General features: G+C 41.1%; 1 protein-coding gene across 2 annotated transcripts in view; it reads right to left on the bottom strand.

Moving 5' to 3' along the window:
* Window positions 1-22,904, bottom strand: part of CA10 (carbonic anhydrase 10) — a 316,593-nt gene that overhangs the window by 249,191 nt on the left and 44,498 nt on the right. For both annotated transcript variants that reach the window (XM_029912155.1, XM_029912156.1), the window contains exon 2: window positions 19,452-19,526. In XM_029912155.1, coding sequence (XP_029768015.1) covers window positions 19,452-19,526 — 75 coding nt within the window. The remainder of the gene's footprint in view (window positions 1-19,451; window positions 19,527-22,904) is intronic.

Raw genomic sequence — 22,904 nt, 5'->3', positions numbered from 1 at the left:
AATTTGCTCAGGCATGGTCTATTTAAAACAACCTGAAAACATTCTGCTTATCTTCTCCTTTTTGTTCTTCTGTACTAAGAGTCTTTCCATCTGCATCTAATAGGCCCTCCAGTTGCACACCACATTATGTCCAGGAAAGGTCTTCTCTCTTTTATAACCCCCATGAATGAGAAAGAACAGACCTCTAACAAACCACAGGAAATCTAAACAGAATACCTGGAAGAGTCAGTAACAGTCATTTAGAACTACTACGCAATGTCTCCTATATATAAAAACTAAGTAAATATGAGTCAATTTGTGTTCAGTATGGGTTTGTCATGAACTGGCTCTGAGTCCCTGGGTAAGACGCTCAGGTTTCTTGGCTTAATAAAGATCTCCATGTCCCCAGACTTTGAGAACAAAAAAATATAAAATGAAAAGAACTCTCACCTTTGTTAGATTAAATGTTCTGAATTTAAGACTTAGATCTCACTGTTTTAAAGCAGCAAACCTTGGCCAGACACATCATAAAGGTTCCAGAGTAATTCAGATAACTCCAGTCTAGACACAGTCTAACCAATTAAAATACTACATCAAATTGCTACGGATTCCCAACCTACAAAGACTGGAGTCAGTAGTCTCTTTCCCTCGCTACGGGTAACCTATCAGAAATGAGTGAGCTTGGTCCTCCCCATTTCTCCTCCCGCATTAATGAATCATTTACTTATATGAGCTCCCTAATTTCCCCTCTGACATTTTCAAATATTCCCACTCTTCTCAGATGTCACATTCTTGCTACACAGTCAAGTTCATCCATTTTAGCTTGCATGGACTTGCTTTCTTTGAGAAGTGAATGTACAGTCAAAAAATGATGGCCAATTCTCCAGAAGGACTATATTTGTCCCTGTCTCTTACCAGTTTTGGAAAAGAATTCTGCCTTTGTATCAATTCTAGTTACAATGCTAAGAAAAAAGCACAACCTTTTATGGGCTAAATCCATGCTTGGCATCATATTTTAAAATGATGTAAATCTCGTTTCCCAGTCATGCGTTGTAGCTGGACGCAGCCTTCAGCATCACAGTCCCTTATGGCTAGACTCAAGTCTTTGGAAAGAAGACGGACACTCTTGTTTTGGGGGCATAATTTCTGCCCCAAAACATCAGTTCACCCTTGGGAGCAATCACTTCCAAAGCAACCCAGAAGGGTGGGAGACAAGCTTTTAGCATTGCCTGTTCTATTCAGGTTCATACATTCTTCTCTTTACCATAGTAGCTTTGTGTCTTCCAGTAGTGCATTAAGAAACATGAGTAATATTTGTCATGTGTGGTTCATTCTCATCTGCTCCCCAGAGGAAAAGCTGTATGTGAAATGTATTGTTTCGTTTTGGTAGGGGGGTTATGTGGGTTTGTTTTTGTTTTTTTAATTGTAAGCTGCTGTGGGTTTATGACAGGGAAGGCAAGGTCAAAGGAGTGTGCCTTGCACTTGTCTGTTTAGGGTTTGCAGATATCCAGCCTCTCTCTCCTCCCTCTCAAATATCATTAATCTTTTATTGCCTAGGTATCAGGATAATGCTGAAATTTCACTCAGAATCTTAACACCACTTTAAATTTTTCTGCAGGCACATCAAAACACACTATATATGAAATATCATCTAAAAGGAGCTAAAAGTTCACAAACATCCATGACCTAATCCTACATTTTCAAACAAGCATCTTTGCAAGGCCACCTGCTTCAAATCCCTATTTAAAACAGTCCTTTGCTGTGAAACCTATTGGCACAATGCAGCCCTTCCTGGAGCACCCTGCAACAGCAGGCTGTTGAATGACAGGGGTGCCTGCCTCAGTTTCCCATTCTGTTGGCCCATGGAAATAGTCCACAAAGACTTCCCAAGTATGTATCTTCCCTTGTGGGGACAACTGAATACAAAAGAAAACCCTGTGCACATAAACAACAACAAAGGTCCCACAACCATAATGCAGAATTCACCCACAAGTCCATACAGTACACTCAATCTTTAAGTCCCAAAAGTCCATCAACACACCAGGTACAGCACCAGTATCTCTCACTATGCTCAGACTCCCCAGTACAGCTCCCATGTCTTTATGCTCAACTCTCCAGCATGTCTCACCACACTTCACCCCCTGCTCTCAGCCCTCTCCAGCTCAAAGAGCCAGAAGGCATCTTCCACTGTTGCTCTCTACCTTTAGCCCTCTCCAGACTTTTCTTGTCCATGGCTCTCTTGCTCAGGAATGTCAGCAGGCTACCTCCTCCATTGGTCTCCTAGTCCTCAGCCCCATGGCTCAGGGGGTCTGCAGGCTAGCCCCTCCACGGGTTTCCTGACAAGTCCTCCCTATTCCCCAGGGAAAGCCTACAAAGCTTTCTGCTCTCAGCAGCTTCCCCCAGAGACCTCCTCTAGTCCCCTCATTTCTGGCAGATCTCGCCTAATAATCTCCCAACTGACTCGCAGGCTATTCATTTATACAGCCTAGGGTGCCCTCCCTTAAAACCCAGTTAGGAAGCAGCTGACAAGACACAGGTTCACAGGGCCCACTGCCACTTGAAGAGGCCAGTCACACCTATCAAAAGAATTTAACAACGGAGAGGCAGGTGTTGTGCTAAGACCACTGCCTATCATGCCGCCTAGCATTGTTTCCTTTTTTCCTTCTGTTCCTACATCTGTCTGTATAGTTGTACTTAGAAAATAAGCTTTTTGAGGCAGGAACAGTCTTTGTTCTGTGTTAACAGTTTCCTAGTACGCTTTGATGTACCTCACTTTAAAACGGGAATAGATCAAAAGTGCACTAGGGAACCGTTGGTGTATAGCAGGGGCTAGCACGGGATAGATTTGCACCCCAGCTTGCTACAAATTAAATGTTCGTGCAGACAAAGGGAGAACAAAGGGGTGCCATTCTGCAGATCAGTGGGTCCAGCAGATGGTCATTCTAAGGAAAGATTTCTGCATTCTGGGTCAGCACTGAGCAACTTGCTGTGTGATCTGGTACAGTTCTGTGCACATTTGTCTCTCTTCATTGGCTCTCACTATATTGTAGGCTGTGTTATGTACATGTGCTTGTGAATTATGGCAGTGCCATTTGGACAGCTGTAGTTAACGATCTGTCATATTTCCCATTATGATTTTACACAGTTATTTTCAGGGCTTTCTGTCCTCGCTATAAAGCTGATCACGGCTTGGTTTGGAAATACTTATGGAACTGTTGGTTTTATAAATACAAAAAATGAAAAATATGAACAAATAAACCCACATTCTCTATTCAAAACCGAAGTGACAATTTCAGCTAAATAGTCTTGTCACTAGGAAGAACAATCAACGTGCAGGGAGCTATCCCTTCCGGCCAGCTTGATAGTTTGACTGTAATGCAATTTATATCACTGGTCAGGTCAGCAGGTGGCTGTACTCAACAGTGAGGGTTTCTTTGCAGGAGACACTAAATCTCTCACAGACTGTGATTGTACTGGCTCTTCTCACCACATCACTGCAAACAGCAGGTGGCCATAAGTAGCATAATGCAGTGACAGGGAAGGGATGTTAGCTAAAACCACCAGAGTATTTCAATCATAGGTCAGTATGCAGAGGCAAATAAAGCGTCTCCTAAACAATAATTCCATTTACTTTTAAGCATAAAGAAACATAGTAAATGCTGAGCATCCATTTTGTCCCAATACAATCATTAGAGCTGAGTGGAGAAGGTAATTTCCATTTCATTGAGGATTTCAAGCTTTTGAAATCTGTTTTTGCGCCTAATCAGAAATAGAATTATGAAATTCTCTGTGAAACAGAAAGCTAAACGGAAAAAAAAAGGAGTTTGAGGTGGGGGGAACATTTTGTTTTGATAATTTCAAACCAAAATTCCACCTGGTGGACTGAAGAGTTGGGAACTGGAAGCCCCAACTGAATGGGGAACCTCAGAACAGGTGCTTTTAAGTGCCTGGCTCCTCATCAGCCCACCAGGCATGCTACCCTGGAGCCATGGACCCTGGAAGGCCTCTGGTCCCCAATTGTGAGGCAAATCTACCTGGAAGGCCACCCCAGCCCCTGGAGTGCTCAAGTCCCAGGACGCTAAAGAACCAGGCAAGTGAACTGGTAGGAAACAAGATAGATTTTGAAACCTGCCCGGCAGGCAGGGTTCTGCCATAATCCTGTCTATTTTTCAAAGGAACTTCATCAAAACTGAACCATCTCCAAGGAATGTTTCGTTTTAGAATCCGCAAATTCCAACAAAAAACTTTGACAGAGCTTTTCTGACTAGCTCGAATGATCATCATATTTAATTACATTTGAATTCAAAACTGACCTTTTAGACAGGTGTGTCCTCTTACAGGGAGATTTTCAAAAGTTACAGTGAGCAATGTCAGGCTGTTAGGTCAAAGAGATCCAATTATTAAGGAGTCTAAGTAAGCTGCATGGTGATAAACCATAATTAAGTACTGTCACGAAACTGTCACAACCCTGATTTTCCTAGGCCAGGTTTCAGATACCTGCTGCCACCACTAAGCTTCTCACCTGGAAAATATTACCTCTTGGCCCACCTCCCTCTGATCCCTTGTTACAAGGACCCTCACCCCAGGAGCAGAGATCCCAGATAGGCATGGTAAATGCTCTTCAAAGGCTGCTCCACTCCAGACTCCATTACTGAACTTATAATTTACTATTTGCAATTAAAACCCGTGAATGAACTTTGGTATGATCAACTGAAAGAGCCCACCATCTTTTTCAAGCCCCATCTCAGGCTCCCTTTTCATAAACCGCACAGTCCGATGCTCTCCCATCTGGTCTCATCCCCACGCTCTCAGCAGCCTGAGCCTTTATCATCCCTGATAGACCAGTCCCTAAAGAGACCCTTCTTGGCAACTGCAGCAAGCCTGGCCCAAACCATCCACAGCTACCAACTCTCCACTCTCTCCTCCAGCAGTCATCCTCCTCCAACTACTATAAAATGAATTCTAGGGTAGCTCATAGCAACATAATGGGTCTTCATGGAGCCCTTAGTTTCAAACCACTCTCTCACTTCCATCCACATGTTTTACCTCCAAAATATCTCATACTTAAAATAATACAAACACAACATGTATCATACCATTCTCCAAAAGTACATATTCAGTAATAGCTTTTGCAGGCTAGTTATAAAAAAAATCGAGTGCTCCATATTTACAAAATAAACCATAATGGGCTCTAACAAGAGCATAATGTATCATGTCGTCTTCATATTTCCTTTTCTGTTTGGCCTGTTCCTCTGCATTACCCCCACCAAACTCCACTCCAATGACATTAAACGGTACGTGGCAGGCATAATAATAATAATAATACCTAACATTTATACAGTGCTTTTCATCAGCAGATCCTCACTGGAAGTGAGTATTGTCATTATTGTCATTATTTATAGATAGGGAAACTGAAGCAGAGAGCTCTGAAGTGACTTGCCCAAGGTCACCCAGCAGGCCAGTGGCAGAGCTGGGAACAGAACTTAGGTCTCCGAGTCCCAGACCAGTACTCCAACCACTAGGCCATGCCTATACTTCACGGCACAAGAGCTCCCTCTCTCTTTGGGAGAAGCACATATGACTGCGCCATCACTTTTATCAGAATATATTGAAGCTGAAGCTTAGTACCCCCTTTTCCTATGCAGTCAGATCACCCTTTGAATGGTGGTCAGGAGAGTGCTCAGAATAGGCTGCATCTTCAATCCTCTTCAGTCTTACCAGAATACTATTTGATTTGTTCAAGCTGTTCTAGATGTAGAAATCAGAATGGGTTTTTTTGGTGTTGTTGCTAAGAGCTACCCAAGCCTCAAATCCATGGACCTTGCAGTAGGATGTTACTGGAAAATAAGAATGCTAGTCCTTAGTGCTATTTGTCCATTGTTTCATCCAGCACTGTGGGGGAATTGAGACTCAAATTACAGTCTGAAATGCAAACTCACTTTATAGCACAGTATGTTAGAGCACTGGGGGAGCAATTACTGCAACCATCCATCTCACACACAAAACTCTGAATCAAAAGGATAGAAGTGTCACAGCAGAGCACTGATCTCAGATAATTAATGTAAGAGCCAATATTCCAATAAAGTTCCATCCCACATGCAGAACTATGGCAGATGCCATGATTGAAGTTCATTTTGGGTTATTAGCATAGAAAAGCTCGTTGGGCCTCTGAGACAAAACAGCTGAATCAAAGCGAGACACACCGATCTATGTAGCATCCCCTCGTGAGTAATTTGTCAGTACAAGTAGCTCAATAACAGAAGGCAAGCTGCATGCTCTGCTCAGCAGTGTTCAAATTCCAGTAAAAATCTACTTTGGCCAAGTTTTAAAAATTCAGTTAATCTTCATGCTTTTGTTAAGGCGGTGAATTTGTTCTGCACTGTAACTCCACAAATCACATTGCTCAGTTCATACTATCAGTATCATTACAATGATAATACACTGGAGCAGTCTCTCTGGATTTATACTGGTATACCTGAACTCAAAGAAGAAGGATAGTCTGGTGGTTAAGACAGTGGATTGGGGCTCAAGGGACCTGAGTTCGGTTTGAGGCTCAACCACAGACATCCTTGTCTAACCTCAGCAAATCACTTGATTTCTCTGTGTTTCTGTGTAAGATGTGTAAGATATGGATAACAACAACATGCCCCTACCTTCAAGAGCTGCTGTGAAGTCCTCAGATAATATGGAAGTAGCAAGGGATGGAATGGGGCTTGCTCCACTTAAGAAGATTCTGTTCTATTTCACTCCTCCCACCCCCCTCCAACAGTGCTGGCTGCCTGATATGCTATCCCCCAGTAATCCTGCCAATACTGTATAAACTAGCCAGTTCCTAGTTATTGATGACTCAATCCAGAGCCAACATTTCAACTTCTTTTTATCTATAACAACCTGATGAAGCAGGGGAGAGACTTTTTCTTGCATTTTTCAGTTACATGCACAAGAACTGCTTCAGCATCATAACCTAAAATAAAGGCTAGAGGAAAAAACGCCAAAAGATTCCCAGGAATACAGATTTATTTATTTTTAGCACAAACCAGACCTTTCCAGTTGCAGGTGATATCAGTGATGATAATCATGAGGTCATTACCTGCACAGAGAAATGTATGAGTGATCCTGGCCTTTAAATGAAGACTTAAGAGGATACATTCATCTTGACATGATGAACCTTTTAAAGATCATACAGCAGGGCTTGTTGTCCTTTCACTCCTACCTGTGAGTTCCAACAGAGCTGGCATAACATTTAAGAAATAAAAACTGTAGCTATATTTGGAGAACATGATATTTGAAGGGGGTAGGGCTAGAAAAAGAAATGTTTAGGATGACTGAAGAAAATCCTTGTATCTCAGAGGCAGAGCTGAGACATCCCTAATGGACAACAAATGCTTGCAGCCAGCACGGTCACTTTGCAGGTTAGATCCTGACTGCTCATGCATGGGAGCTTCTCCACTCCCACATCTCCATCCACAGCACCGGCAAAGGGGACATCCAGAATTCTTCATTAAGTGGTGAGTGGATGGGGAATAGTCACTTTACTACTCATGGAACTAGACATCATAAAGGGGAAGAGGCCCTGGCCTCAGTCTCCCCCTTCTGCACAAGCTAGTGGTTTGGAGACACTGAATGGGGGAGGACATTCTGCACCATGTTACCTGCCAGAACATGCGACTCCTGTAGGAGTCACTAAGGCTTTCCCTGGAGGTATTGTGCCTGCAGACATCCTCTGCACGCAGAATGCCTTCCAGAACTGTGGCACGGGTGCGGTATCCACAGGTCCACTGCGTCCCATCAACTTTGCCTTTTACAGCTACACTATACCCTCTTTTAGTGCTAAATGGAGCTAGTTTCTCAGCAATGTGGGGTGATAAGAGTAAAAATTACTTCTTTCTAAATAAGAACCTTATTCACCACTGTAATCATTTCACACAGTGTTAAAAAGTACAGAACATCCAGAGAAGATCAGTTCTGTGACCCTGTCTATAAACACAAGTCCTCAGCTTAGAACACCATGGTATCCTCAAAGGCACATGTGCCAAACAATGGGAAAGCTTACAATGAGCAAAAGATTCTGCTGAAAGGATCATGCATAGAGAGGTATTTACTACATGTAACAGCCATTTGATTGAGATAATGCAACTATGCACCTCCATTCCCCCATCAACACACACACAATCTTTCTGTGTATCATCTACACTTACTGTTATTACTCCCATTTTATCCAAAATTTCTCCTCTCTACCCCTTGCACCTCTGGGGTTAGGACACCACTCTAAAGCAGCGAGAGCAACTGCAGCATAATAGTCTACCCCAAAAGAGTCCAGCTGGGTGCTCAGCTAGGAAGCCTTCTTATTCTAAAAACTGATGCAGGGTGCATGGGAGGCCACAGCTGCCATATGCATCCCACTACTTGCGGCCTCCTCCATACAATGGCCTGGGGGAAACTACAGAGCTAATCCAGGGAATGATGCTCTGAAAAAAGTTGCTTGGGGGACTCTTTCAAGGTAATATAAAGCTAGCTGGACACTGAATAGCAGGAGCAAGAAGGTCCACTGTGCTATGGGAGAAGAAGCCATTGCAGAGATAGAGGAGCAGGGGAAGAAAAATTAGCAACCTAATAGCTAGCATTGGATCAAAAAGCATCGCACCTATAAACACACTAGTAAAGTCTGTGCTGCCATCTCTCTCTAGGGGGTAGTCAATATAAAAGGAAACATCTTAGTAGTCCTGGCCGCTAACAGGACTATCCCTTTAGCCAAGTGTTCTGTGCTTCTACATTTTAATAATGATGAATATGAAAGTTGGGGGTTCAATGCTGCCAACAATCCATGGTGAGGATTGTTACACAAGCATTTAAGATAAAAAGGTTTGGATTATAAATTTTGCTGAAGTGTTACGTATTACCGACTAGCAAAAACTAATCAAAACAGCCGGCTACAGTCTGATGTAAAATATATCTTCTGCAAAGCAGGGCTCATTTACACGGTACTCAGTGAGAACATGCTCGTGAGATGGTTGAAATGCCTGTAGTGCTACTGTGTTTGGCAGCAACTTGCAGTTAGAGTGGGTTTTGTCTTCTGGGTGGTTTTTTAAGCATACAAATCCTATTTCTTACAAGTGTGATTTCTCTTTTAAAAATCAGTTCTGACATTACTGTCTTGGTAACAAACTGCTGTTTCCACCATTATTGTAGTTGCTAGACAATATTATAGAAAAAATATCAAGGATTGCTGTCCTACTGCTACAAAACAGAAGTTCCATCATAGTTAACAAGGCAAAATTCTCAAGCCCACAGCTAGGCGGTGGGCTCTGTGCTCTAAAAATGTGATGCATTAAGTCTTTAAAGGGATAAAAACAGCTACTCCATTCCCACAGCTCCCCCATCACCTGATCTACATGAAGACATGTGAAGAGATTACAAAACTGCGCAGTAATACAAGGTCTGCTGTACTAGCTACACAGCTTCCAAACAACAACGTATCATGCATTACAACAGCATGCTATCTGCATGTAATAATCACTCACCGGGGAAGCCAGCTTCCTTTATATTTTGGAGGTAGCAAAGTTCGATGCAAATATTGAACTTTACTCCACTTTTGGGTAAAGGGACTATAGTACAAGGGGCTTTTCAGACAAGTGAAATGAGAATCCTCAGTAACTCTTTCAACATTTAATATGGCATTTATGGTTTCCTACCAAATCAATACTATTGCAGTCGTAGAAAGCAATCAAGTGGACTATGGCCTAAAGCATTAGGTCACAATAAAATAGGAGGAAATTTTGACATGGACCTTCTTTTTATTAACTCAGCAGAGAAGAGTCCTGGTTTTACACCAGCAACTTCAGTCTAAATCTGTGTAAACGCTAATTAAACTACATCAAAGTAAATCACTGATTTACTCCTGCATAAGTCCAGCAAACTGCTGAGCACTTTCAACTCCCACCGAGTCAGTTAAGTTAATCTACCAGGATCAGGCCCCAGTAGCTCAGAATCGGGCTGCAAGTCAGCAAGCTAATCTTGCTACCAGAGAAATTGCCTTTCTGATCCCATGTACTATTGTGATTGCTCAGATCAGGTGAGACTTTTCTACTGCATTTGAATCCTTAACAGCAGCAAGTAGTGCTCTTGATGAGGGTCCCTGGGTTATAGCACTCATCTACGCCCCCCCTCCCGCTGTCTACTATAGCCTGAATTTGCGACTTCTTTTTAATAAAAAATTAAGCGTGTTTTATTTTAAATATTCACTCCATTTCATAGGTTCATTTCTAGCAAATCTCCTCCAGACCTTTTCACTCTGCAAAGCATCCCAGTGGGTTTCTGTTGACAGTCTACAAGAAAGAAACATGCACCATGTTGATTGCTTTAGGCTTTAATTAAGGAATCACTCAACTCAGAGTAAAATTATTCTCATTTCAGGCTCACTTCTCAGCAATGAATATTTAGCTCCACTTTTAAATCTTAAAACACTGATGAGAGGCTTGAATGTAGGCGAACACTTAGAGTTGTCTGTATTTGATTGCTTTTTTTAAAAAAAATGGGAATTGATAAGGAATAAGACGTACAGATTTATCTTTTCAATAGAATTGTCTGTTTTTCCCAGACATGATCTTGCATTCTTTATGGTCTTCAGTAGGAGAACTGTAACACTGAGTCCCACTTCATTGTCAATTGAAATAAAACAGATAGCACAAATACTAGGCAGCAGATTACTTTGGGGATATTTCAAAAGGTCAGGTTCATTATAAAAAATGTTCTCCTATTATTGAGTTATATTCCCAGCTGTTCGTTAAATCACACATTTAGATTTATATTTTAAAGACAGGTAAATATAGAAAACAACTTCAAATAGTCACATATGCTCAAAATCCTTTAGGTGGAGTGCTGAAAGCAGTGGACAGAGTCAATAATAAAATATACTTCTCTCTGTTTTGCAGTGTACTGTGGTTACCAGGTCTATCGCCACTTTGTTATGTGATGTCAGGCAAGTCACTTAATCTCTCTGTGCCTTAGTTATCTATCTCTGAAATGGGTATACCTCCCTCATAATGGTATTGTGGGGCTTAGAAAGACTAGACCAAAACCTATAGTCCTTGCTCTGGGAAAAATCCCACCAACATTTGATTCAGAATTAGTTCACTTACCTGCATACAACTCAGTTTAGTTAGATGATGTATTAACCATGTATGTGGCCCGAAGTGCATCCAATACAACAGCACTTGCTCATGCATGTACAATAGTGAATTTAAAATGAGAAACAGGCCTTGAACAAACCCACAGATCCAAACAGCTCCCAAACTTGGTAAAGTTTAGGTATGAATCTGACATTTGTGGGGGACCCTCATCCGTGAGCAGGTTGAATCAAATCTCTGTGTCTGGACACTTTATGAAAGGTTTGTTCCTGCAGGATTTTATCACTTGAATCTCACTAAGGGTAATGGGATGGCTCACATAAGGAGGACTGCATTTTGGCGTTCTTGATTAAGATCTGAATGTTTGGCTCAGCTCTTTAAGAAGATATAAAACAGGTACCTTCATATCTAAGGTTAGAACTGAGCCTGCAACATGCCCTCTCACACCTAATTTCCTTTCCCCTTCAAAAGTCTCCTCCTGTTCTGTACTGCTCTGAAAGAAGGAACTGTGCCCATAATTCTTTTGAAAATGTGTTGCTGATTTTTCACTTATTTCAAGTATGCACTTATTTCTGTGTGGGTCATTTTCTTTTTAAAATAAATTGGCTTGGATTTCCTCCCCAGTCCTGTTTGTGTCTGAAGAATTAGTTACAAAAAAACCCACAAACTTTTGCTGTAAAATTCACTTCCTCCAAGCTGCCTTTAAGTGACAAGCAAAACTGAAAGATTATTTATACATATTACCCAAAGCACCGATCGATAAGTGAATGATTTCCAGAAACTGTACTGCATCACAGAGTGTTCCATTATACCAGCTTCTAAAAAATAGGGCTATTAGTGTTCCACTAAATAATTATATATGTACGTGGCAGTCAGGATGATTAATTCTTCAAAACTTCTCAGTCTTGTTAATTCTGAAGAGCATGGGCAGATTATTTCAAACACTGCTGTTGATCAAAGAGCACTTGTTTGTACTGACAACAAATGCATGAGAAAGTGCAACACTCTCCACTTCTTGAAGGCTTCAAATCAAGACTGGATGTCTTTCTGGCAGATATGCTATCGCCAAACACAAGCAGGCTCATCACATGACAACTGGAAGGAATTCTATGGCCTGCGTTATGCAGGTGGTCAGACTAGATGATCTAATGGTTGCTTCTGGCGATGAAATGCAGCCTTTAGAGAACAGGACGGCATTAGCACCACGTTCACCCTTTTAGAAAGTGTGTGGGATGTTCAGATCTAGCATTTTGGTTCAATTAGTCAAGACAAGGCTTACGTGTGACATGGGCCTCAAGTTGGACCTTGACACAGGGGTCAGTTTCACACATCTATAAAGACATTCATTGGCAACTCAAGAATACTGTAAAATAAAGTTTTCAAAGGCGAAATCAAGAACACTTGGACTGGCTGTCTCAACGCAGAACACATGGATGTACTAGGAAGCTTGTAGGTGGGGCTTTGGAAACTGGGCCCAGGACTAACCATTTTTAATCTTTCCCTGGGAAACAACTACCAACTTTGTGCACCTTGTCCTCTCTGAGTATCTCAAAGTGCTTCACAAACATTAGTGATTTAAACCTCACAACTTCCACCGCGAGACAGGGAACCAATATGCCTTTCACAGATGGGAAGCTGAAGCATGAAGACAACTTCCCCAAGAGAAACAGAGTAAGTCAGTGGCACAGTGAAGCGAAAGACCCAGATCTTCCGACCCAGTCTTGTATTTTAACCACCAGATGCATAGAGAAAACATCAGAGATGACTCAGGAATAAGGGTTGGTGAACACTCTCTTTGCAGAAGTATATGCAAGGCTCAATTGTTGTACAGTACCAGAGTCCATAGCAGAGAACAGCGGGGAGTCCCAATGCTCCAATGGGACACTATACCTCAGGCAAGCACAATGCCACCAAGATCCAACAAGACACATGCCCAATGTTCCACCTTCGGATTGGGTGTAGCTTTGCTGAATGGTGCAGAGAAACAACAGGCCATAGTTCTACCATCTTTTGGGAATCTAGTACCAGTGCTGGCGTTATCCTTGAGTAGTCCTCGCTCCCTTCTATAATAAAGCAAGGCTCAAAAATAAGTTATGCTCAAGTTATTTCTACCATCGGTAATCAAGATGAACGGATACCTTCTTTACTTGGTAGGCTGAAGCCTGTGTGAGGTCGTATACTGAATTAACTTCCCAACCAATGGTGAACCAGACTGGGTTTAGACAGAGCCAAAAAATAGCCTCTGATCTCAAGAAATAATGAAAGTATCTGATTACCTCTTTGTGGACTAGCCTAATCACATGTAACCTGCAGTTATCTAGTCGATATTTCTACTTAAGTTATTGCAGCTAGGAATTTCACCCAAGAATGGTAGTCTGGTCTGATTGCTTCTTGGAGAAGTCTGAAAAAAGAACTTCAGTCTGCACTGCCTGCTGTGTTGTCTTGTAAATAAAGAAAATTAATTCTCCAATAATTCAATGAGGAACAAGGTATGTGGTTTTTTGAGCCATTTCAACTCTGACTCTGCTGCATCCATCAACCCCATTACAAAGAAAAAAGCCACAGGGCCTTATTTTGCAGCCCTTGTACAAGAAAAACTCCCACAGAAGTCCCCCTTCCCCCCCAAATTTAGCATAATTCTCACAAAAGAGACCAGATACAGTGGTTGCTATTAAAAAGTCAACACTTTATTAGTGACCATGAAGTGGAACCTAAGAAATTATGGTCACTCCTTATTGTAATTACAGAGGAAAACAGTGATATTTCAGATCTCACTGTGCAGCCACTGGCTTTTTTTAATGGCAACCCTTGCACCTGGATGAGGTGTTGCATGTAGGAACTCTATTTTTAGTAAAACCCAGAATACTCAAATTCTATCTCCAAATCCAATTTTCAGATCAGGGTAACACCCCAAAAATTCCATTTTAAAGTTTCCCCACATGGCCAATTACAATCCTACCTGGCCTGTTTGCTGATGGTGAGCACTGTTTATTTGATGATTGTGCCACTGAGTAGTCACATAACCTGTAGCTCAAATTTTCGAAACTAAACCATTAGACAGCTCCATAAACAAACAGGCCTTCAGGTTTTCCCACTATCACCATCGTATAAATGAGATGTGTGAGCTCTTGCCACTGCCCCCATAGACCCAACCCAGTGTTCTATGTAAATACTGTTTACAAACTAATATCAATTTATGAATGAAGCAACTAAAGCATGGTTGCAGACACAACTTTGATATGTGTTGGCTCAGTCACATAGTGTTTTTAAATGAATGCACTATGGAGAAATGCACAATTTTTTACACCCCTCTACTCCAAACAAGAGAATGTATCCCCTGTCACCAAGGCCAATTAGAAATGCCCAGATTTCTGTTTTGCCTGTTTTTCTTTAACATGAATTTATTCCTCAGAAAAAAAACCAGATGCTATAATTATGGGCTAGGATTAAGAGTGTGCACTGGCAACAGATATCTGCCCATAGTGTATTTGCTTTCACGGATATTTTGAAGAGCAGTTGCATTTTCATGAGCACAAGAACAGTTACTCTCATTCTCACCTCTACACATGTCCCTTCTCTGAAAACGTCGCTTGTTGACAAATTTTTCTTACAAATCAAGAGGGAAAAAAGTGTCATTACCAAGTGATCTGAAGTGAAGTCTTCAAGACTCACAAAACCAAATTAACTAGCTTTTCCTAAAGATGCCATTTGACACATACAGTAGAATAGCGACAGACTTTGTGCAGTTTGGTGTTAAATGTAATGGCACACATTCATAAACTTGTGTTGCCACCCAAACTGCAGTACAGCATAAGAAAGGAAAAGAACATAGCACGTAAGCAAAGCTCACTGGTAGGCAGCTACGTGGACTTTTTCCTACCCCCATATAAAGGTAACAGTGGTCCTGAACATTGTGTTCAAGCAGAGTGTAACTCTAGAGAGGAAGCAATGGAGAAACTGGCAACTGAAGAAAAAAATATTTTTTATGTATCTAGGTCCTTTAAAAAGGAGGAAAATTGACAAATATTCTGGCATTACCTTCTTTTCCAGAAGGGACTAGATCCTGGATTCCCAAGCAAAGTCCATGTCCATGTATCTTCTAGATATCTAATGTACTTATATGGCCCCCATTTCTGTATTATCTGAGCTCCTTACAGTCTTTAGTGCATTTATCCTCACAACACCTCTGTGAGGTAAGAGTGCTATTCTCCCTATTGTACAGATGGAGTTGAGGCGTGGAGAGATTAAGTGACTTGTCCTATGTCACACAGGAAGACTGGCAGAGCAGGGTCTCGAACCCAGGTCTCCCTGGTCCTAGGCTAGTTTCCTAACCACTGTGCAACATAACTCTGCAGAGAACCCTCCAACTGGTAAAAAAAACACTAGTGCTATTAGTACAGCCCTCATAATCTAATAGAAGCTGCAGCAAAAGGCAGGGATTTTGGCAAGTGAATCGTCACAATCACAAACCCATAGTCACCAAAGCTGACTTACTCTGTGGCTCATCCTTACCCAAACTCTTTTGCACAGTGCTGTGAGAAAGCTGCAGTGGAGACCAGAGTGAGGAGAATCCATGCATCACACACATAGGGTAGCATAAAGGTTCTGCTGTGCTTACGGCCTTCTGGATCTGGACTGAAGGAAGTGCGGCAGGATTTGGCTCAAAGCTATTCATTAGAGTTTCTGCTAAACCAAAATTGCTTGTTCTATTTTAGTGCTGTGGGATAAGTTCATAATGGCTGCAAAACCAAACCACCCACATCAAGTAATATTTATTATCATGTGTGTGTTTACAGTAAACTTATGTTACAAAGTTTACTTTGCACTCCTGACTCTTTCCAGCATGCAACATCAATCAAAAATGTGTAACGTGGATTATTATGCAAATACCCCAGGCATAAAGAAAAGTCTCCTCTACTTCTCCATTCCTGCACATTCTTTAAAGTTGAATGTACTTTAGTTCTTAAATTAAGTAAAATTTCAGAGCATTTCTTGCTTTCTATTTCATTTGCTTTATTTTAAATCCCAACAGATTTTTGGCTTTTAGTGGAGAAAAAAAAAAGGGTGCCTTCTGTGGGATGGTCTGTAATCCTTTTAAGCAACACCAAAAATGGATTATAAAATATGGTTCAATTTTTAAAAGTACTCACCAAAGATAAAACTGTGTAAGAGCTGGAGCATGAATGCAGACTATCTACTGTACTAAAACAGGGCTCTACTTAAACACATCTGAAACAGAATATCACATTGAAAGATCTAGGACCAGAATATTCTAACTTGGGTGTTTTATGTTAGTCTCCTAAATGCATATTCCCTAAATAGATATCAGAGGCAACGTTTTTCAGTGCTGAGCACATCTGAAAATCAGGCCTCTAATTTCAATTCAGGCACCTAAATATGCATTTAAAAAGCCCATTTTTAGACATCAACATTTGAAATCATGGACATAATTATTTGGAGTTCTCTGACTGATGTCAGCACTAGCTGGCTGATAATAAATACAGTATGTGACAAAGTATGATCCCTGGTAACATTTTCAAGAGATACTAAGTGACAGAGCAGCCTAAGTCCCCCATGTTCAAAAATCATTTAGACACTTATGAGCCTAAATCCCACTGAAAAATCAATGGGATTTAATCTCCTAAATCACTTTGGAAAATGGAACTTGGACACATTTGAAAATTTGATCCCAGCCTTTTTTCTGGAACCCCCCATAAGATTTTGCAGCCTGACCTTGTCAGAAGTGTCAAGTTTCAGGAAGAAACCTGACAGTCTCTCTATAACCAGTGCACCTAAGTGATCCGTGCTGCTTTACTTTCCAGAGTGCTATTTCAATGAGCCATGAAACGTAACAGTTCATATGTGTCTCTCTGGGCCAAATTTATTTTTTCTGGTGACACATTCTTAGTTAAGGTCAATATTCAACATTTTTTGAATATTTAGGGGATCTGTTAAATAGGCCAAGACTTCCAGACGGATGTCTCTCTCCACGCTGTTCTGGCAGCTCTTAACTCTTCATGTCTCCAACGATGGCCATCTCCTCCTGATTCGGCTCTGGGTATTTGGAAGGCTCTCTGGATTAGATATTTTGAGCTCTTAAAGACTGAAACCTCACCAGTATGTAACAGCATTATTTGGCTTCAGATCAAATTGGTTTCTTTACATGAATTAGTTTATTAGCAATTAAACTATTTCAACTCAGAGAAGCTAAACTGGAATGCTTAGAAAAGTACAGAATGTCAGAGTCTCATTCTTAACGATTCCCACATACGTATTGGGAAGAGAACCATCCTACATCTATTACGGACCTGCTAGGCAATCTGCAGGGTACGTCTATACTTACCTCCGGGTCCGGCGGTAAGCAATCGATCTTCTGGGATCGATTTATCGCGTCTTGTCTAGACGCAATAAATCGATCCTGGAAGTGCTCGCCGTCGACGCCGGTACTCCTGCTCTGCGAGAGGAGTACGCGGAGTCGACGGGGGAGCCTGCCTGCCGCGTCTGGACCCGCGGTAAGTTCGAACTAAGGTACTTCAACTTCAGCTACGTTATTAACGTAGCTGAAGTTGCGTATCTTAGTTCGAAGTGGGGGGTTAGTGTGGACCAGGGGCGAAGTTCTCTGCTGAATACAGGTTGTTATAACTTCCAAGTTGTTTTCCATTACTGACCTTAGCATCTGAGTATGCATAACAATATAGTTCCAGGTACTTGATGGTCCAGAAAAAAAACTTCGAAGGACTCTGACTTACACCACATCAGTATGTAATTAAGTTTAAAGTCTGCAGATGCTGCTCTTTGTATGGTGCATGGATTTCATGTCCAGAAATCCCTGGTTTAATAGGTTCTGTTTCATTTATACTATCGCATACATCAAGATAATTTAGCACCCTTGGGATGTTACTTCTAAGCTGATCCTCAAATCATAGCTGTTGCCATAACAATGGAGAAATCTGATACCTGATCAAATTGCAGATTCTTGTGAAAAAGAAAAAAGAAAAAAAAAAAAAAGCCTTGCACAACCTGAGATTTTCTAGCTCTCTGAGAAAAAGGTATATGTGGACGTTTTGGTACTGTGATAGTGTCATAAAACACTGTCCCTGCTGTGACCTGGTTCCATCAGAAAAATGTGGGCAGACGTATATTTCAATCATATTAAAAAAAACAGACTGACACTTAAAATAAGTATAGTAACAATAATGGTAACAGCTGCCATTCTAGCCATCTACTTCATACCTTTGTCCACAGTGATAGCAGGAGGTTAAAGAACTGAACCATAATGAACACCCCTGCTCCATGAACCATTTATCTTACCTTACCCTTAAGTCTCCAGTCCTACTGAACTAACAATTACAGAAGCAGCACATATATCAGACTGTTCCATCAGTAGCATCATCAGTTACGCGCCAGTCATTACAGGGAGTTCTAGCTGGTTCGAGGTAAACATTTCCTGAGGTTGTTGCGTCAAATACAGGTTAAAATTGTCTCACTTGCTAACAGAGATACATCCTGCAATTTTCACTCTTACCTTCCCCACCCAGTTATCACGCACACTTCAACCACTGAACAGCCCACAACATGTCATATGTATTTCTACATATATAACAATTAGGAGAAAGAAAAATTCTCATCTTTAAGCTTAAGCTACTTACAGTATCTTATCACTGGGGCCTCTACTGAAGCCGTATCCCATTATTCTGACTACCCTGTACCTTTGTGTTTCTGGGTTACTTTTATGTTTTGCTTATACCTGGACTCAACTGATTTGAATTTTCTTTTTGCCTATATTCCCAAGGTGCTGCTTGCTTAGATCCATCTAGCCTGTTCTACACTCACATTGATTGTTTACTAATAACTAATGTAATCACTTCGCGGAACTGCCTTACTCAACATTCCTTTTCCATGGTGTTCTTTTTTTAACTGAAATAAAAGACGCTTGCATAATAAAATACTAGACGCTTACATGTTAGGGTTATGTTTTCCTCACTTTGCCTTTGTTAGTTTACTATTAGGTGTGTAGAAATTGCTTTGCCTAACACAGTCTCGTATCCATTAGCTAAATTCAGCCAATTTACAGTCAGACTTAACAGTCCTCTCTTTTCTTCACAAGTGAGCTGAATGTGAATTTTGGGACAGTCGCATGAGAACAGTCACCACCAAGAGATAACAATGGCATCAGTAACTGTGCACCTTCTGCTGAAGAAGAGAGCAATGTTCTTCAGCTGACACACCAATAAAACCTTTACATCATTCACTTTAATACGTTGGTGTGTACAGATGTATTTGTCCACTGTGTAATGTAAAAACAAAACTATATATTAAAAGCTATGACTTTAAAATTGCACTTACCTGGAACAAAGCTTCCCTGGACCACCTCTTTATAGGCCCACCAGCCCTCATGGATTTTTGGTGAATTCTGTTGAGCTAGAAGGAAACAACCAAAGAAACTATAAAACATTAAGAAAACCTCAATAATACAAGCAATTTCAAAACTCTAAAAAAATAACAAATCTATAGTGACCTAGGACGTCACAGCAGTCATTATACTTCTTATGATGGACACTCAGAACTTCATGGCAGCAGTGGAGCTAAAACTCAGATAGTCCTGTGGAGATCCCTACTACCTAAGCTAACAGAGGATCCCTGTTAGCAACACTGAGTCTATTGCACACCACTGAGCAGTTCTGAATCCACATCCACTAGAGGACATTGGCGTGACTGAATTTTATATATACGCACATCCACACTACTGTATCTAGTTCATTACAATATTACATCTTAAAGAATTTCAAAGTGCTTCACATATACGTATATTGCTTCATACAGAACCACCAAAATGCAGCCTCTTCTGGGCTGGAGGGAAGCAGTGTGGGAGGGAACGGAACACTGCATTGCACAATGGACTATGAGTCAAGAAAAATCATAAAGAATGGCCAATTGTCTCCGTATAGATAGGTCTGTTATGTTCAGAAACTTCCAGGACTTTTCAGTTAATCAAAAAGGATAGACCACGAGGATCATTACATATTGTTCTGTCAGTCATATAAGCAGTATTTATTTGGTTTCTCTTGATGATTTAAGTGACTGATTGCAAACAGCAGAAGCAAGAGTAAAACCGAACTCAGTTAATGATACTGACAAAGACAGAAATCTTCTGGTTATGAGAAACCAAAGCACAGCCATTATAGCATAGGAGTTGTGTGGGGACTCAGGGTGCTTGCAGTACAGGGGCTGTGTCAATAAGACAGGAAACATTTAACTGGAATTGCTATTCCACTGGGCACTCTTTACATTTTATGGATCATTATTTAACATTTCTATCGCAGTCTAGAGACCTCAAACCAGGTGGGGCTTCATTGTGTTAGGCACTGTATATACATATAGACAATGACAGTACAATTGTGAGCTCATTGGGGCAGCCACTGTCTGGATATCAAGTATTCAGATCATAAATGTTATCCTTGATCCTGCAGTCTGATCTGTACAGGAGAACCCCTATACCTGTGTATTCCAGAAGATCTGGAGCGGAGGTCCATACAGGCACAAGATTCCGACCTATGTATATCATATTGCAGGACAGATGCCTCACTAGGGTCAAGCTACGTCACTATTTGGATGAAGACCTCCATAAATTCACAGCCGCTACAAGAAGCTAGAGACACTGTCCATCAGGAGATGTTCTTGCCTCCAAGCAAGCACAGAACAGTTCTCCCCATTAGTACTAAGGGGTTCTGAGAACTGCTGTTGATAATGCCTTTCAGAGAAGATCTAATAACATGGTATTGACCATTATTAAAAATTCCACGATTCTTCAGCAAGAGTGGAGGGAGTTCCAAATCAAAACTAGGAATTATTCCGCCTATTTAAAATCCCACTGCAGTTTAAAATTACACTGAAGTGTCACTGTAGCATTATTATACACAGTTTAACAGTTGCCCATAGGTAGTTGCATTTCAGTAATGGATGAAGTGATATACACACACACACACACACACACACACACACACACACCTTATAAAGATCTTTGGGATGAAGGGCACTATATAAATGGAAATTATTTATTATAACCAATATACACATAGAACAGAGAAACCACCAATCTTACCCATTTTATAGCCAACCCTAAAATTGTAAGCAGTGATCAATTTCAGACCATCCAGAGGGGGGGGAAAAAAGAGTAATTGTTTAATAGAATCATCAATACCATAAAACTAATGTACCAAAACCACACAAACACACTGATTCTGTTGTGTCGTGTCCTCCCTTCCATTTAATAAAGCTAATACCAGAAAAAGTAAAATATTTGCCATCCTTTTAAACTTTTCTGCATTAACATGGAAAGCCATCGTTCTCAGCTGTGTGAAATGAACAAGAAAACTAGGTTATCAAGGCTTTGTACTAAATAATTGGATGTCTGTGCAACTGTTTCAGCTACAGTAGAAGGGCATGACCTGGCATCACTCCGTGCATTCCACAGATATCAGATCAGTACTCATGAAAATTACACGTATAAAAAGTAGTTAAGGAAGCAAAGTACGTTGAGATACTGTATCACAGCCATTTAAAACATTTGAGATAAGGCAAGAGCATTGCTGGGGCCATTGTTGTATTACAGCAGTCTGTAGCCACTGAGGAAATCAAGCGGAAGGCAGTGGTGTTGCTGTCGGAGGGCAGCTAGGGAGACAATCCCCAGCGCCATGTTCTTGCTTGAACCCTGAAACCTCAACATTTAATACCAGTTGAGGCAAAACATCATGCAAAAATTGTGCAGAGAATCACTGAACATGACTTTGCACTCCGCTGCGCAGCTAAAGTAAGCCCTGGTGCCAGAGACCTGTTTTGACAGATCCTACAGGGACTTGCAAAGGAATGGGAAAAAACAGACTCATGAAGCCTTCATTTCACAGAATGGAGGGGGAGGGGGAAAAGGCGTTCCAAAACCCTTCCCTCCTAACCCAACATGTCAATCAGCATGAAGCAAAAGGTCTTATTTGATAAGCAAGGAATCTGTTCTTTATTTTTGAAACTTAATCACACCCAAAGCTGGATTAGTAATGAAACTGTGCTGTAAACACAGGACTGTAAAATAAAGATGAACTGGCATATGGACGCTCCTTGCTGGGAATCCTATCTGTAATACTTACACCTGATGCACATCCAGTATGTGGTCTCTATGCTACCTACAGTCATGCTCATCTCACATGATGGCCTTACGCTGCACAGAAACAGATTTGACTTTATAGTTTAGGGATTACAGACAAGGAATGAGCCTTTTTACATCTGTAGCCTACATGATGCTGCAAATAGCATAATTCCCTCAGTGTGCCTCATTTAATCCACTCAAAGGAAAAATAGAAATGTACGACCCCCTATACTTTATCACAACTCCTACACTGTTGTGTCACATAAATGAGACCCCTGGGTTTATTTATTTAGGTATTTCTAGGTTTCCATTGCCATAATAATTGGGCACTTCATTTCACACACTGCTTAAATGCACGTGATCATGTCTCACCCCAGCGGCTGGCCCTTATGAAGGATAAAGGACTGCTACTCACTCATAATTAAAGGAGTCACCCCTTTAGTCTCCCTGCCCCAAGGGCCAATGTGATAGCTACTAAAAAGGCTGTCTTCATAGATAAACCAATGGGAACCTGTTCCCTGTTTCATTTGAGTGGAGATCTCATAAGGTAACTGAGTATCAGGTTATGTCCCCGGTCGGAGTAGGGTTTCTAATCTGTGGATAGAGATTCCCCAAACCTTTAATAAGCATAGAGAATAACAGGTGAGCAAATACGAAGA

Source organism: Terrapene carolina, unplaced genomic scaffold (assembly GCF_002925995.2).
Source record: "Terrapene carolina triunguis isolate 2854851 unplaced genomic scaffold, T_m_triunguis-2.0 Scaffold192, whole genome shotgun sequence".
NCBI lineage: Eukaryota > Metazoa > Chordata > Testudines > Emydidae > Terrapene > Terrapene triunguis.
The sequence above is the reverse complement of the archived record's forward strand: the minus strand, read 5'-3'. Positions and strand labels throughout refer to the sequence as shown.